This window comes from Helobdella robusta, assembly GCF_000326865.2.
Source record: "Helobdella robusta unplaced genomic scaffold HELROscaffold_119, whole genome shotgun sequence".
Classification (NCBI taxonomy): domain Eukaryota; kingdom Metazoa; phylum Annelida; class Clitellata; order Rhynchobdellida; family Glossiphoniidae; genus Helobdella; species Helobdella robusta.
Genome location: NW_008703660.1, coordinates 1,908 through 16,098, shown reverse-complemented (window position 1 = coordinate 16,098; position 14,191 = coordinate 1,908). Strand labels below are relative to the sequence as shown.

The 14,191-nt window shown below is 32.8% G+C and overlaps 2 protein-coding genes across 2 annotated transcripts in view; both read left to right on the top strand.

Annotated features, from left to right (window-relative positions):
* Positions 1-2,156: 2,156 nt before the first annotated feature.
* Positions 2,157-6,109, top strand: HELRODRAFT_186283 (hypothetical protein). The gene is given in 10 exon segments (XM_009013371.1): positions 2,157-2,201; positions 2,974-3,130; positions 3,290-3,388; positions 3,505-3,626; positions 4,061-4,227; positions 4,552-4,692; positions 4,714-5,073; positions 5,089-5,289; positions 5,304-5,430; positions 5,456-6,109. The coding sequence occupies 6 exon segments, from the start codon at positions 3,004-3,006 to the stop codon at positions 4,946-4,948; spliced, it is 891 nt and encodes a 296-aa protein (XP_009011619.1). The 5' UTR covers positions 2,157-2,201; positions 2,974-3,003; the 3' UTR covers positions 4,949-5,073; positions 5,089-5,289; positions 5,304-5,430; positions 5,456-6,109.
* A 622-nt stretch (positions 6,110-6,731) lies between these two features.
* The window catches only part of HELRODRAFT_117043 (hypothetical protein), a gene marked incomplete at both ends in the record, with an annotated part of 9,319 nt that continues 1,859 nt past the window's right edge, over positions 6,732-14,191 (top strand). Inside the window, 7 exons of the mRNA XM_009013370.1 lie at positions 6,732-6,790; positions 9,128-9,252; positions 11,165-11,325; positions 11,513-11,581; positions 12,052-12,157; positions 13,229-13,387; positions 13,811-13,969. Of these exons, the coding sequence (XP_009011618.1) occupies positions 6,732-6,790; positions 9,128-9,252; positions 11,165-11,325; positions 11,513-11,581; positions 12,052-12,157; positions 13,229-13,387; positions 13,811-13,969 (838 nt within the window). The remainder of the gene's footprint in view (positions 6,791-9,127; positions 9,253-11,164; positions 11,326-11,512; positions 11,582-12,051; positions 12,158-13,228; positions 13,388-13,810; positions 13,970-14,191) is intronic.

Sequence of the window (14,191 nt, the reverse complement as noted above, 5' to 3'; positions counted from 1 at the left end):
TAATTTTCGTTCGGTGTGTTTATCGTTTATATATTATATATATATGAATTTATATATGTATATATGTATATATATATATATATATATATATATATATATATATATATGTATATATATATATACACATCTATATCATAATATGTTATGTAACAATTATTATTATGCACTTATTCATTAGTTTGCTTGTTTATTTGTCATTGTATTTTACGAAGAAGAATTGTACAGCTGCAAAGCAAAACAGAGCAAAAAGAGTAGGTAATATATATATATATATATATATATATATATATATATATATATATATATATATATAGAGAGAGAGAGAGAGAGAGAGAGAGAGAGAGGAGAGAGAGAGAGAGAGAGAAAGAGGTTTTGTTTTCGTACGGCATTTATATTTCAAAACGCATGATGACAAGAATGACTTCAATTGCATTAGGTTACCTCGATATATTTTCAATAACTTTCTTATTCATTTTAAATACTAACCCACACTGATATTATTGTTATATTTATTATTATAATTTATAATCATATTAATTATCATTGTTACTATTTCTTTAAAAAAAATTTTATAAATTTATATAATGTATATGTTTTCGCTTGAAGCGCCATAATTTCTAACTAGCTATAACTTACTGAATGCTCAGGCCATTGTCATTGTGTGACTTAGAGCACGCTAACAAACAGTATTGCATTTTATTTATTTGTCATTATTTTAAATCAGTAAATCCGTTTTACACATTTGAATTTCTTAAGTTACATGCAAAAAATTTACTACACTTGTAAGCTCATTTCAGTACCATACCACAAATCAGCCATCATCTGAAGCATCCTATTTATTTTTTTATAACTACCATCTTCAGTTTTCAGTATGTAGCACTGACAAACACAGTGCTGGATTTTTATATTCTTCTTTAGCCACAAAGACAGCATCGCACACACTATACACGCACGAACACGTAAATTTTTTATGCATCAAACGCGCAAGACGTATCCGCGTTTCGCACAGATACAATTGAAACGAGATCATCTCGTTATAACAATACAATACATGACACTTTACCCTTTTTTCCTTACCACAACATGATGGCTTAATGTTTAAAGGCTTCTGGTTCTGTTTTAGTGCGTGCAGTAACCAGGTTCGAATATGAAAAAAGTTTTTCCTCCTATCAAATATTTTGTGTATAATGCGTCGTTTAGCGCTATTCATATGCGCTGTTCGTGTGTTGTTGAATTTGCTGAAATTTGAAAAGGTGTGTAAGACATTTTGCAAACCTTTCACATTATTTTTTCGTTTAATGTCAGACGTCAGACCACATTAACATATCAGACCAAACTTACGCCACAATAAGAACCTCTGTGCAAGGCAAGATGCACCGTGATGTGTCGCTTAGCGCGTATTCGTACATGCTGCGTGTTAAACAGTCTTTTGTTAAATCTGCATTTGCTTTTTCTGGCTCTTTTTTCTGGAATTCTCTACTTCCTCTGACTATTTCTCTATCAATTACGAAGTTCTGTTAGCTAAATTCGCTGAAGAGAGCTGTTGAATTTATTGACTGACTGACTGACTGACTGACTGACTGACTGACTGACTGACTGACTGACTGACTGACTGACTGACTGACTGACTGACTGACTGACTGACTGACTGACTGACTGACTGACTGACTGACTGACTGACTGACTGACTGACTGACTGACTGACTGACTGACTGACTGACTGACTGACTGACTGACTGACTGACTGACTGATTAAGAAAATAGTGACACACACTCTTCAGTTCAAGATAAAGGTTCCTACCTCATTCATATCCAAATATCATATAAATATTAAAATTTTTGATATCCAAGTTATTCATTGTTGCGAATTAAAGCTAGATTCTTGGAAAAAGAAAAGTAAATTGGATTAACAAACAACAACGAATTTGTAAGGCGATTTATTTAATTATTAATAAAAAAATTACCTAAATAGTTAATAATTAGTTTTCTTATTTAGCTGTTTACTAGTTTCAAACATTTAAAGTTAATCTTAACCTTTATTCTATGTACTATTCGTAACAATACATATAATCAACTGTCTCTACCTAATAAAGAAAATAATTATGGTTTCTCGTCCAAGTGTTCTAACGTAATGTGTGTTTACATTTTGCGGCAAGCTATCTCTCCAGCTGGAATGAGTTAGGAATTAGGATCGCTTGCTTTGGCTGGTCGTGGGAACCGTTTTTAAAGTACTTCAACTTCACCGTATTCATCATTTCAACTTCGCCGCCGTTGTTACTGATTTTTAACCGACTCACTAAATTTGCTTGGTTAGAAAATAAGAAATCTCTGCTTGCGTGTGTCTGTCCTGTGTTTGTCTTGAGTCAAACTTTTGACTGAAGCTCCCTTGGGCATTTTTAATTTTTTTTTATTTAATTATTTATTTACGTGTGTGCGATGTTGGTGACCCTGTTGGTGACAGGTTATTATTTTCATTTCAAAATTGCTCAGTTAATTTTAATTACATTACAATATATTACAACCTTTGATTCAAAAGTCAACTATCATCTTTCATCTATCTCTCAGCAATAACCAATGTAGTTTTTATAATTTAAAATTAATCTTATAATATATATATTTATATATTATCTATTTATTTTACTTTTTTTATTCTATTAAATCAACAACAATAATTATAGATAGTAGAATGATTTTAATAATGTTATATTTAATTAAATTTAATTAAATAAATATATTATATAATATACAAATATACATCTTTTATTTGTTCTGTTGACATCTGCATCTTAACAAGTTCACAAGGTTGATGTTTGAATGAAGGAAGTTTCTAGTTATATTTAAAAAAGACCTATTTTAAAGATAAAAAAAGACATACCCATACTTAGCACATTGTTTTAAAAGACTAATTATTTATTTTTAATTTATTTTTATTGTATATTGTTTATCCTAACTTATTGGATTTAAAATTTTTCAGCCAGCTAAGAACCGAACAGTTTTCAAATCATGTCAATATCTCCTAGTTTCTCGGCACAGAAGGTTAAAACCTTTGTCAGTGAGTCACAGATAGAGGAAGAGAAGAAGAAGAGGCAGGAAGAGTGGGAGAGGGTTCGAAAACCAGATCAACCACTTAGTAAGTTGTGTAAAGCTGGTGTGTGTGTGTGTGTGTGTGTGATTATGTGTTTCATGTCAGCTCAATTTAAACTAAACAATACACACTTACCCATTCGCATGCACTCACACTCACATGCCTTCACGTACGCTCACACACAAACACATCCGCTCACAACAGAAGTCCCAGAGCCTCCAATAGACAATCGATGCTTGTACGATCGTCTGAAGGAGCAGAGAGATAAAAAGCAAGAAGATTATGAAGAGGAACACAAATTCAGTTGGAAATTTTAACTGCTCTTTGTATATTTTTCACGCTTTTGAAATTATATATAACTTATGTGATTTAATTGGTTGAATAATTTATTGGTATATATGGTTTATTATACTTCTCAGAGAATCAGATACGAGGTCTGAATAGTGAGGAGACAACTTTTCTGTCAGAAGTCAGTCAGAGGCAGATGGAGATGGCTCAAGAGAAGATTCAGGAAGAGAAGGATCTTATTCAGGAGTTCAAAGTCGGTTGGTTGGTCGGTTGGCTGACTGGTTGGTTGGTTGGTTGGTGGCTGACTGGTTGGTTGGTCAGTTAGTTTTGGTTTGTCAATTGTCATTGTAGAATAAATTGATTGACATATTAGTGGATATATAAAAAGATGAGTAGATAAATAAATTAACTGTTGAATAGCGCCTTTGAAGTTAAGGGTTAGGATCGGTAACGTTGTACTTGTAGCATGCAATTTTTATGGATGGATAATTTTTCATCGTTTCGTTACACTTGAATGTTCGTTTGAACGTATGCTTGAAAGTTGTAGCGATGTTACTGTGTTACTGCACGAATAACATTACACTATCACAAATGATATATCTCCAATGTCTCATTATTGTTGGCAGGCACTGAGACATCATAATTGTCTTAGTGTTTGGTTGCATTGCTGATGTTATACCACTACAGGAATATAAGAAAGTAAAACCTGCCAAGGAAACAAGTCTGTCGAGTAAACCTATGACATCATCGTCATCAACATCATCGTCAACAACATCGTCAGCAGCTGCAAAGTCATCACTTTTGTCATCATCATATCAGAGCCAGTTGCTTGCTGGGGCTGTGAAGAGGAAAAAGTTAGTATTGATGATGATTGAAGAGGATGACAGAGTTTTAATGTTACGATGTAAGAAATCGTTAAGAAACAGATGATGTATTACAGTATTAAAAACGGAATGTAATGTTACTCGATATCTGGTCAAGGTATAAGAATATTTAAATGTGAAACTCTTATAAATTTGTAGTTGGGTCTATATGATTATGGTAAATCTAATAAGTTTTGGTATTGTTTGTTTTTTATTAATAACTATTCTTTAATCAAACATTACAATGATAATACAAAATTTTCATGAATTGTCGTTCAGTTAATAATCCAGAGGATAAAAAAACTAATCACCCAGATCAACAGAATCTCCAACAGTGAGCAAAAAATTTAAAGATGACAAGCATGAAGCATCCCTCTCAACAGCTGCCAACAATCAAGACAGCAACGTTGCAGGTGTTCTGGCAGCAGGTGACTGCAAAAAAGACAAGGCGGACAGCAAAATGGACAAGTTGGATAGGGCAAGCCACACAACAGACACTACTTCAGCCACCAATGGACACAGAGGCTGCTGTCCTGACAAGTTGACCATTGTAGGCTACCTACCTGGCCTCGCTGACTACCCCTCATCTGATGATTCCAGCAACAGCTCCTCCAGTTCAGAATCTGAGTTGGATAGTTCACTGCTGGGGAAGAGGGGAGTGACGATGAAGGATGTTGAAAAGGCCTACAAGAACATTCGTAACAATATTTAACTCTCTGTCTCCTCTATTCAGTTCAATTCACTTGACTGACTTAAATTATCAAATGATACACACTACCAATTTTGGCAAGTCTTCAACATTTTGCTGAAATATTATTGGATCTGTGTTTATTTCTGCACACACACACACACATATATATATATATGTTGGTAATAGATCATAATTTTTACAATATTCTATGAATTCTACCGAATGTTTGGCGTTAATATGTTTGTAGTTGTTTTTTTCGATTTACGAACTACAAACATATTAACGCCAAACATTCCGTAGAATTTATAGAATATTGTAAAAATATATATATCTATATATATGTTATACATCTATATATATATATATAGGTATATATACACTCATTCTTTGTTTCAGCATTGTCCAAAATTGCTTTGCAAGCACGTAATTCATTCTTTGTTAGAATATATTATATTCGTATATATATATAAATATATACGCATATTATATATATATGTTTATATATATATATATATATATATATATAAAATAAGCGTGTATATTTATATTTATTTTGTCAGATTAATTTTTCTATATGTTCTACAAACTAGTTCTTATTTTCATACATCGTTTCATCTCGTCGATACGATGAAGTATGCTTTGCATGACTTGAAAATAAATCCCCCAACAATTTTGTTTACCAAATGCTCACCAAAGGCTCACAAGGTACTTGGAGAATTCTTCGCCAATCCTTGTTACGAACATGAACATAAGTTGCGGTTGATACTTTCAAAGGTTACAACCAAAGTGTCGGATTGGATTCGGATAAAAAATATCCAACTCCGACATTTTGGATGCAACAATACTGACAAATGACAAATTTAGTTGGGCATCACTGTGTGAATTATTTTTATCTCAATTACATCTTGAAATTCTTGTCGAGTGGTTGTCGCAATGACTGAATTTTCGATGTATTTTATGACGATCGTTCGAGAATGTTTTATTTGATTTGAGGCTGAAAAATATTAGAATTGAGTCAAACGATTATTTGTTCAAATAGGATGGAATGATAAATTGCTATGGCGAATTGACATTTATTCACGCAACTCTATGACATTCCTGGCTGTATATTTAACACTTTTTCCTATTAATACTTAATATTTTTCATTCAGAAGATTAAAAAAACAACGACACTACACGTTCCATTCATGCATTTTGCATAGGTGCTGGCCCCACATCGTACACATAGATAGATGGACATCACTAAAGCAATTTTATTCTGAGCTGACCCAACAAACATTTAATAAATTTTCTCAACAGAACTTGTAAGAAATTTCAAATGACAAGTATTAAAACTTCAATTTCAGAAAAAATTTGATTTTTTCAAAATCTTGGAGTTATTAACAAAATTGGTTTTAGGTAGAGATCTTTCGTCTATGAAATGAGTCTACATTATGGTTATAATAATGTTGATTATTTGGATAAAAACTGTCAAACTCCGACATTCTGGTTGCAACAATGCTGGCAAATGACTCTGTTATTTTATTTGGCCATTCGTCTATGAATCAACATATTCTGAGCCGACCCACCAAGTATTTAATAAATTTACTCAACAGAAAAAATTGTTTTTAGCGTGATCAAACTTCGGTGACTCCACCAAACATTTTCTTATAATATAATTTATAAAATACGTGAAAATAGTTGGCCCCCCCTAAAACCCTGACACATGTATACAGCGTGTGTAAAGAAAAAATGTTAAGATTTTTTAAAATTGAATAATTTCAATGGTTTGCCATAGAAGGTCGAAGGCATTGTCAAAGTTCTATGATGTTAAGATCGCATAATTTATTGATTCTGGCAACTCGGCGTTTGGCTATGGCAACGGTCAGTGACTAAACTTATTTCTAATTTTTCACAAAAATATTTTAAATCGAATGAAGTGAGATCTGAATTTATTGAAATAAATGATTCGCGTACGTTTATTTGACTCGCATTTGCTAATTTTTAACCTTCGAAGTGTGCAGCTAGCTAGGTGCACACGCGTTCGTCTCGCGTATGTACGTTCGTCTCGCATATGTACGTTCGTCTCGCATATGTACGCATTTTTCGTTTCTCTGTGTTGGATTTGCTTGCATCACGCCATGGAGTTGCTTGCACATTTTTTTTCATTACGACAACTTTCCACATCAAACACACCATGTTTTTTATTTTGTTGAATTATAATTAATATTATCAACTTTCTTGTATAAGTCTGTCTAATCTAACATGTGAGTGTCTGTACCAGTGTACCTCTATGTATATCTGACTGTAGGTGTAGTAATGTAAGATGAAAGGGTGAAACAAGTGAAGTGAAGATGGTTTGCTGCTTAATTTTTTAATTATTTAATTGAAAATTGACTTGTTAGAAGTTAACAAATGTTTGTCTAACAAACTAATTTTTTAAGTCTGACACTAACTAACCTTAAAATAAATTTATTCTAAATGTCATTTCAGATTTAAAATTATTTTTTATTTCGTAAAAAAATTTTATTACAATAATTTTTTCTGAAATAGCTTAAAACTGAACGTTAGTTAACAAACATTCGCTGGCTTTTCAGAAGTAAAAATTAAGAAATATAATCATAAAAATGTGATATATTATGATTATTATTATTTATATCAGCATGAATGTCTATTTTATATAATACTTATTCACAAATGTTCGCCCATATATTTATGTGTCTGAATGTGTATAAAAATGAATTCATTGTATCTATATATAATATATCTAGATACAATATAATGATATCATCATATATGATGTATATTTATATATATAATATCATATAAGTCATTTGTATTCAGCGTATATAGAGTATAGATAGATACAGGTTATAACTAAGTAGTAGATTATTGTTGAAGTTTGAGTTTTAAGACCAAAAGTTCTAAACCGAAATTTTAATTAATTGCTCAAAATATCACAAAAGCATTATCATTTATCTCTTTATTTCCTGTGCTGAGAGAGATAATTTGACAGTTGATAGGATAATTTAAAGTTTGTCACAAGGTGTTTAAATAGCTCTCTACTAAGAATTTTAAACTACAGTCATGATCATAATAGTATAAACAACTTGACTTTTATGCCTCTTTAACACATAGCAATTGTTAAATTATACTGCTCCATTAGATTAACTTTTTTTAATTTCACAAAAAAGAACAAGCTGAAAGGTATTGTAAAAAGAGCGAGTTATTATGATGTGAATTATATGATGTTAATAAGTTTAATAAACTGAAACACAAAACCTCTGAAGTACCTGTACCAGGTATTTTTTAAGTTCTTATACCCAAAATTCTTTTGTCGTTTATAAATAAACCATAGCCATGTTTAAATGACTTCTAGAAGTATAATAAAAGAGTTAGAGCTGGTATTCTTAAGTTAATTATCACCCTTTAGAAAGAGCACTTTGTTTGAATGTGTTCAGAAATTTGGATTATAGATTGTCATCGTCTATTTCTCTATCTCAAATAAAGTTTTGCTGCGTTGTTGTTACACTTGAAGTATTGGTTATAAATTGCAAAAGTTACTTTTTGTTCATATGTTCAAAATGAATTTAACATTTTGCTCTGGTTTTACTTCTGTCAAAAAAAAAATACCCACCATGTGATTTGTTGCTATAAGGCATTTCAGTCATATTTCTTTAGAGCACATTTCATCATGAACACAAACAACAAACATTTATTTAAACAGGATAGCATGAATTTGACACACATTCACCATGCACACAAACACACATGCACACACACACATATATGTATGTATATATATATATATATATATATATATATATATATATATATATATATATACATACACACACACATACACAAATATGAGCATGAATACACATCCCCTTTATAATTACAATCACACTCACACATTCACACACAATCTGCTGCACTCACTGCATGCATGTACTCACTTATATGTCACACGTTTATATAAATAGTCCTACATTGTCTTAATGTTTATTAACACTATCCATCACATGATTGTTTTACTTCAGTGAGGAGGAATTTTCACTGAATTTTCTGATTTCTTTTTTTGTGATGGCTACTGAGGTACATTTAAAAATTTTTTAATTTAAATGAAACCTTAACTTTCACACAAACACACTTCCACACACACACACACACTTCCACACTTTCACACACACATACATACACACATACACTCACACACAGGTTGCAAGGAAAGGCTTGGTTCTTGGGTTCTACGAGGGTGAGGCAGAGGGCGAGGTGCACCTGACGAAGACTGCCAAACAGTTTCAGGATGAGAAGAAAAAATGTCTTCCTGACCTGCTGCAGATGTGAGAATTGTCTTTTAGTTTTTGGTTTTATTTAAAATTTTTTTTTTTGAGCTAATTTCAATTTTCAAAATATTTCAGATAAACTTTATTATTTATTTTTTCTTTTCAATTATTTCAAATAATTTCTCCATTGGTTTGATCCATCTTCAATCTGTATATAAAGTTAGTACGGCAGATAAGTTAAATTTTTTTATAGAATCAACATCCTCCGATTAGCTAAGTTGTTCCTTCCTTAAAGTTTAATTAAATAATTATAAAGCGGTAAAAAGATTCACATGGATTGAGATTAACTTTTTATTTATTTATCTTTCTATTTTAGTTCAAAGTTTTTGGCCATTCACTAATCATATGATTTGTAATTAGGTAGGTAAGGTAGCAACAAATTATAAGAATTGTTTGTAACATTATTACAAATTTGTGAAAAAGGTTTTAAAGCTGATGCTGTATTCTTATTGTTATTGATGTTGATGATGATGTTGATGATGACTATGATAGTTATATTTGGGTAGAATTTGAAATAAAAGTTGCATATAACGTATAACACGCACGCACACACACACACACACACACACACACACACGCCTGAAAGAATCAGATAAGAGTGAAATCAATAATAATTTAAATAATTTATGAAGTTTATATAATCAAGTTCTTGATGTTATTTCTTCACATTTCTTCACATAATTTGATTAAAATTTTTTTCAGTTGAATCATAGGTTTAATTATTATTAATTTTTTTTCATATGCCTTTTGGCTAAAATTTATTTAAATTATCTCCCATCCATGAAATGATTTGTTCAAAGTTCAGATAATTTTTCTTATTTTATATGAGTGATTGCATCTGCTCACAGTTACACACACACGCACACACACACACACATACACACACACATACACACACACAAAGAATGAAACATCAAGCTGTGATCTATGAGGTTATAGCATGAAAACAGATAGGAGTGGAATCAATTAATTTATCATTTTAATTAACTAGTCATTAATATATTTAAATATATTTAGTTTGTATTTGTGTGTGTGCACGCGCGCGTGTGTGTATGCATGTGTGCGTGCGCGTGTGTGTGCTGGCCAGTGTATATATTAATTTATACATTAACCACGTGTAATTAAAGTAGTTCATTCAGTCATTAATTTATTTACTTCAATATTTATTTTTAATTTCTTTAGCTTCAAATTAGTAATTCTGGTGAGTATTTTTTTTAGTTAATTTTATTTTATAGCAGTATTGTTTGCCTGCGTTTCAATGCTAAATTTTTTTTTCGTCACGTTCGCCTACTTGGTCTTGGTCGTATCAAATGGTTATTGGAAATTTTACCTTTTGGTTTCCTGCAGATGACGTAGATTAGAATTAGTCATAACAGCTTGTGCAATTTTTTAAACTAAGTAAATTCGAATTAGTCATAACTATAACGGCTTATGTAATTTTTCTATGTATGTGTCATTATGTTGTTTGTTTGTTTGGTTGAGTGAATGATGATGGTACCTTATGTACTTTCATGGGTATAGTATACACACACACACACACACACACACACACACACACACACACACACACACACACACACACCACACACACACACACACACGTTGTTATAATTACAAGTATTTGTTCAAATTATAATTTCTGTCCTATCCTTTCAAGTTCTTGGAAATTATCTTATATGTTTTTTTGGTTGATGGTTATCATTTTGGTTACAAAGATATGTTGTAACACATGGTGTGATATCAGTGGGTGATTAGCAGTTTCATAACTGAACATTACACGTTATAGATACTCAATTCATCGTGAACTGATACAATTAAACATTAACGTAAGATCATAAACCGATATGATTAAGCATTAATGCAAGATTTTATTTATCATCATTTTCAATGGGGTATCAAACTGAAACAGATCAGGGTTAGCAGCCAAGAAAGGCAAATGTAATTTGTTTGTCGGCCTGGATGCAGAGTACAACAACGTTGTCCTCACCAGCCTCGGAAAGAAGGGTGTCGGTGTCAATGAGCTGGAAGAGATTGACGAGGGCAAAGATAATGTCAGGACTGGCGTTGCTGGTTGGCTGTTGTTGTTTGGTTGTTGTCATGTTGCCTTTGTGAATGTTGCTGTTGTTATTTGTTGTTTTTGTTGTTGGGTTGTTGATGTTGCGATGTTGTTGTTGGGATGATGCTGGCATGCTGATGTTGTAGATCTTATTGTTGCAGCTTTTATGTAGTATGTTAATAATAATGTTAATTTTGTCAGCTGGTGTCAAATTGCTACATGATGCTGGCGTCAAAACAATCTCTGTTGATCCATGCAATGAGCCTGAAGGTCTGTTATTGCTGTTTGTATAGTTGATGTCTCTGTGTTGTTGTTTGTGTTGTTGTTTGTGTGGTTGTTCGTGTTGTTGTTCGTGTTGTTGTTTGTGTGGTTGTTTGTACTATTGCTGCTGTCTGAATTGATGTTCTTGTGTTTAGATGCATTTGCAATTAGTTTCAGTCAATTCAATTTTTTCAATGAATAAGTTCAGTCACATTCAATTAGTCAACTAGTCAGCCAGAAAAAAAAATCAAAAAATCACCTTCACACTTTTTCAACAAAATAACTAAACAAATATAAAGGAGATGAATTTATCAACTAACCTCTCAACAAACCACCCACCAACCAATCAAGCAACCAGCCAATCACCAGCCAGCCAGCCAATCACCAACCAACCAATCACCAGCCGGCCAAACATCAGCCAGCCAATCACCAACCAGCCAATCACCAACCAACCAATCATCCAACAACCAATCAAACAGCTGCAGCGGAGGGTGCCTTCCTATCTGTGTGGGCGTACGACGAATTGAAGGCGGCCGACAAACGAAAACCCCCCCCTGAGTTGAGCCTGGCTGCTGGAAACAATGAGTATGCCATCTCTGACTTTTTTCTTCAATTATTATAATTATTTTATTATTATTATTATTATTATTATTGTTAATGTTATCCTTAATATCTTGTTTTATCTTTTGATTTTTTCTTTATATTTTCATATCAGTAGAGGTTAGTTACATTTTTAGGTGTTTATTTTTTGCTTGATTTAACCATAAGAACATTTGTGCCAGCATTCACATCTAGAACAGTGTGTCCTAGATGAAGAATGTTTATTGCATTTCTAAACCTATTTACGCCCGTTAAACAAAACATGGTACTGGCATACTGTTGTTTAAATTAGGTCTGCGTGCATGTGTTTCAAGTTTGGTTTCTATCTGATCGACTTGATCTTTGAACTTAAACATGTACTTGAATTTTGTTTATTATACATTTTAACGATTTATGACTCCTAGCTTCTCAAGTTTATTGAGTTATAAAATTTTGAAATTATCAGAGCTAGTAAAATTTATTGCCTTTAAAATTATTGATGATTATTACTTATATACCTACGTACTTACGCATTTATATAGCAAACTGATTGATACATGTAAAACGTGATGTTATATATCTATATATAAATTTAATATCACTACATATCAATCAATCAATCAGTCCTCGTTTATAGTCTTCATTCCTTATGGGTCGGACTATTATGTATTATTATAATTATTATGTATTATTACTATCATGTTTATCACTACATATACATTCATATTACTATCATGGGTATCATAACAGTGTATCTCAATGTTTCTCACTATACATCACTCACATTAATATCATGTATCATAACATAACAGTGTATCTAGATGTTTCTACCTATACATCACTTCATATACACTCATATTAATATCATGTATCGTAACATAACAGTGTATCTAGATGTTTCTCACTATACATCACTCCATATACACTCATATTAATATCATGTTTCTCACTATACATCACTCCATATACACTCATATTAATATCATGTATCATAACATAACAGTGTATCTAGATTTTTCTCACTATATATCACTCCATATACACTCATTAATAATATCATCTATCATAACATAACAGTGTATCACAATGTTGGGAAAGGGGTAAAATTTTGGCTGAAGGCCAAAACTTGGCCCGCTACCTAATGGAGGGTCCTGCCAACAAGATAACCCCCACTGCATTTGCTAAGATCGCCGTTGAAAAGTTGGGCTCGCTTGCTAATGTAACCGTCACTCCAAGGTCGGTGCTGTTGTATTTTATATTCGTAGTTGTGTGCGCTGTTGTCTGTGGTCGTGTGTGTGTGTGTGTGTGTGTGTGTGTGTGTGGTGTGTGTGTGGGTAGTTTTCTGTGGTTGTGTGTGGCTGGTGTGATTGTTACGATGTTGGTCGTATTGCTTCAAGTGTGGCTGTTTATAACTGACTTGCTAGATCCATGTTGTTGTTGTTATGTGTGGCTTGGCTGTGCACTTTCCAGCGTTGTTGTGTGTATTCGTGTTTGGTTGATGGTGTCTGGAGGTGACTTGTTGCCTGCCGTCGAGTGTGATTCATGTATGCCTATATGGGTCTTTGTGATGTGACAAAATTTTAATTTTATCATTGTTAATACGCCATCATTGCACTAGCCATCATCATGATCACGTGATCACATGACGTCACCACACAGAGACAAGGCCTGGGCACAGTCGATGAAGATGGGAGCGTTCCTGAGTGTGGCTCAGGGCAGCCACGAGCCCCCGGTGTTCCTCGAGGTGAAGTACCAGGGTGCGGCTGATGCCAGCACGGCACCACTCATATTTGTTGGCAAGGGTATCACATTTGATAGGTAGGTTGGCTGGTCAGGTGGCTGGTCGGGTGAATTATCTGCTCTTTTATTTGTTGTACATAGTTCTTGCCATGTATTAGTTGATGGTACTCGTCATACATTTGCTGATTTATATGAGATAATGTGTACTTTTTGAAAATCAATAATTTTACGACCAATTAAAGCAACGAGATAACCATCAGTAACAACCAATAAACGAACAACTTTCAACTGATACACCAC

Excerpts from the sequence above, each read along its gene's own strand:
- HELRODRAFT_186283 (XM_009013371.1), top strand. The coding sequence starts at position 3,004 with ATGTCAATATCTCCTAGTTTCTCGGCACAGAAGGTTAAAACCTTTGTC. Across the intron at positions 3,389-3,504 it reads TGAAGAGGAACACAAATTCA|AGAATCAGATACGAGGTCTG; the intron begins GTTGGAAATTTT and ends TATACTTCTCAG. Across the intron at positions 3,627-4,060 it reads ATCTTATTCAGGAGTTCAAA|GAATATAAGAAAGTAAAACC; the intron begins GTCGGTTGGTTG and ends ATACCACTACAG.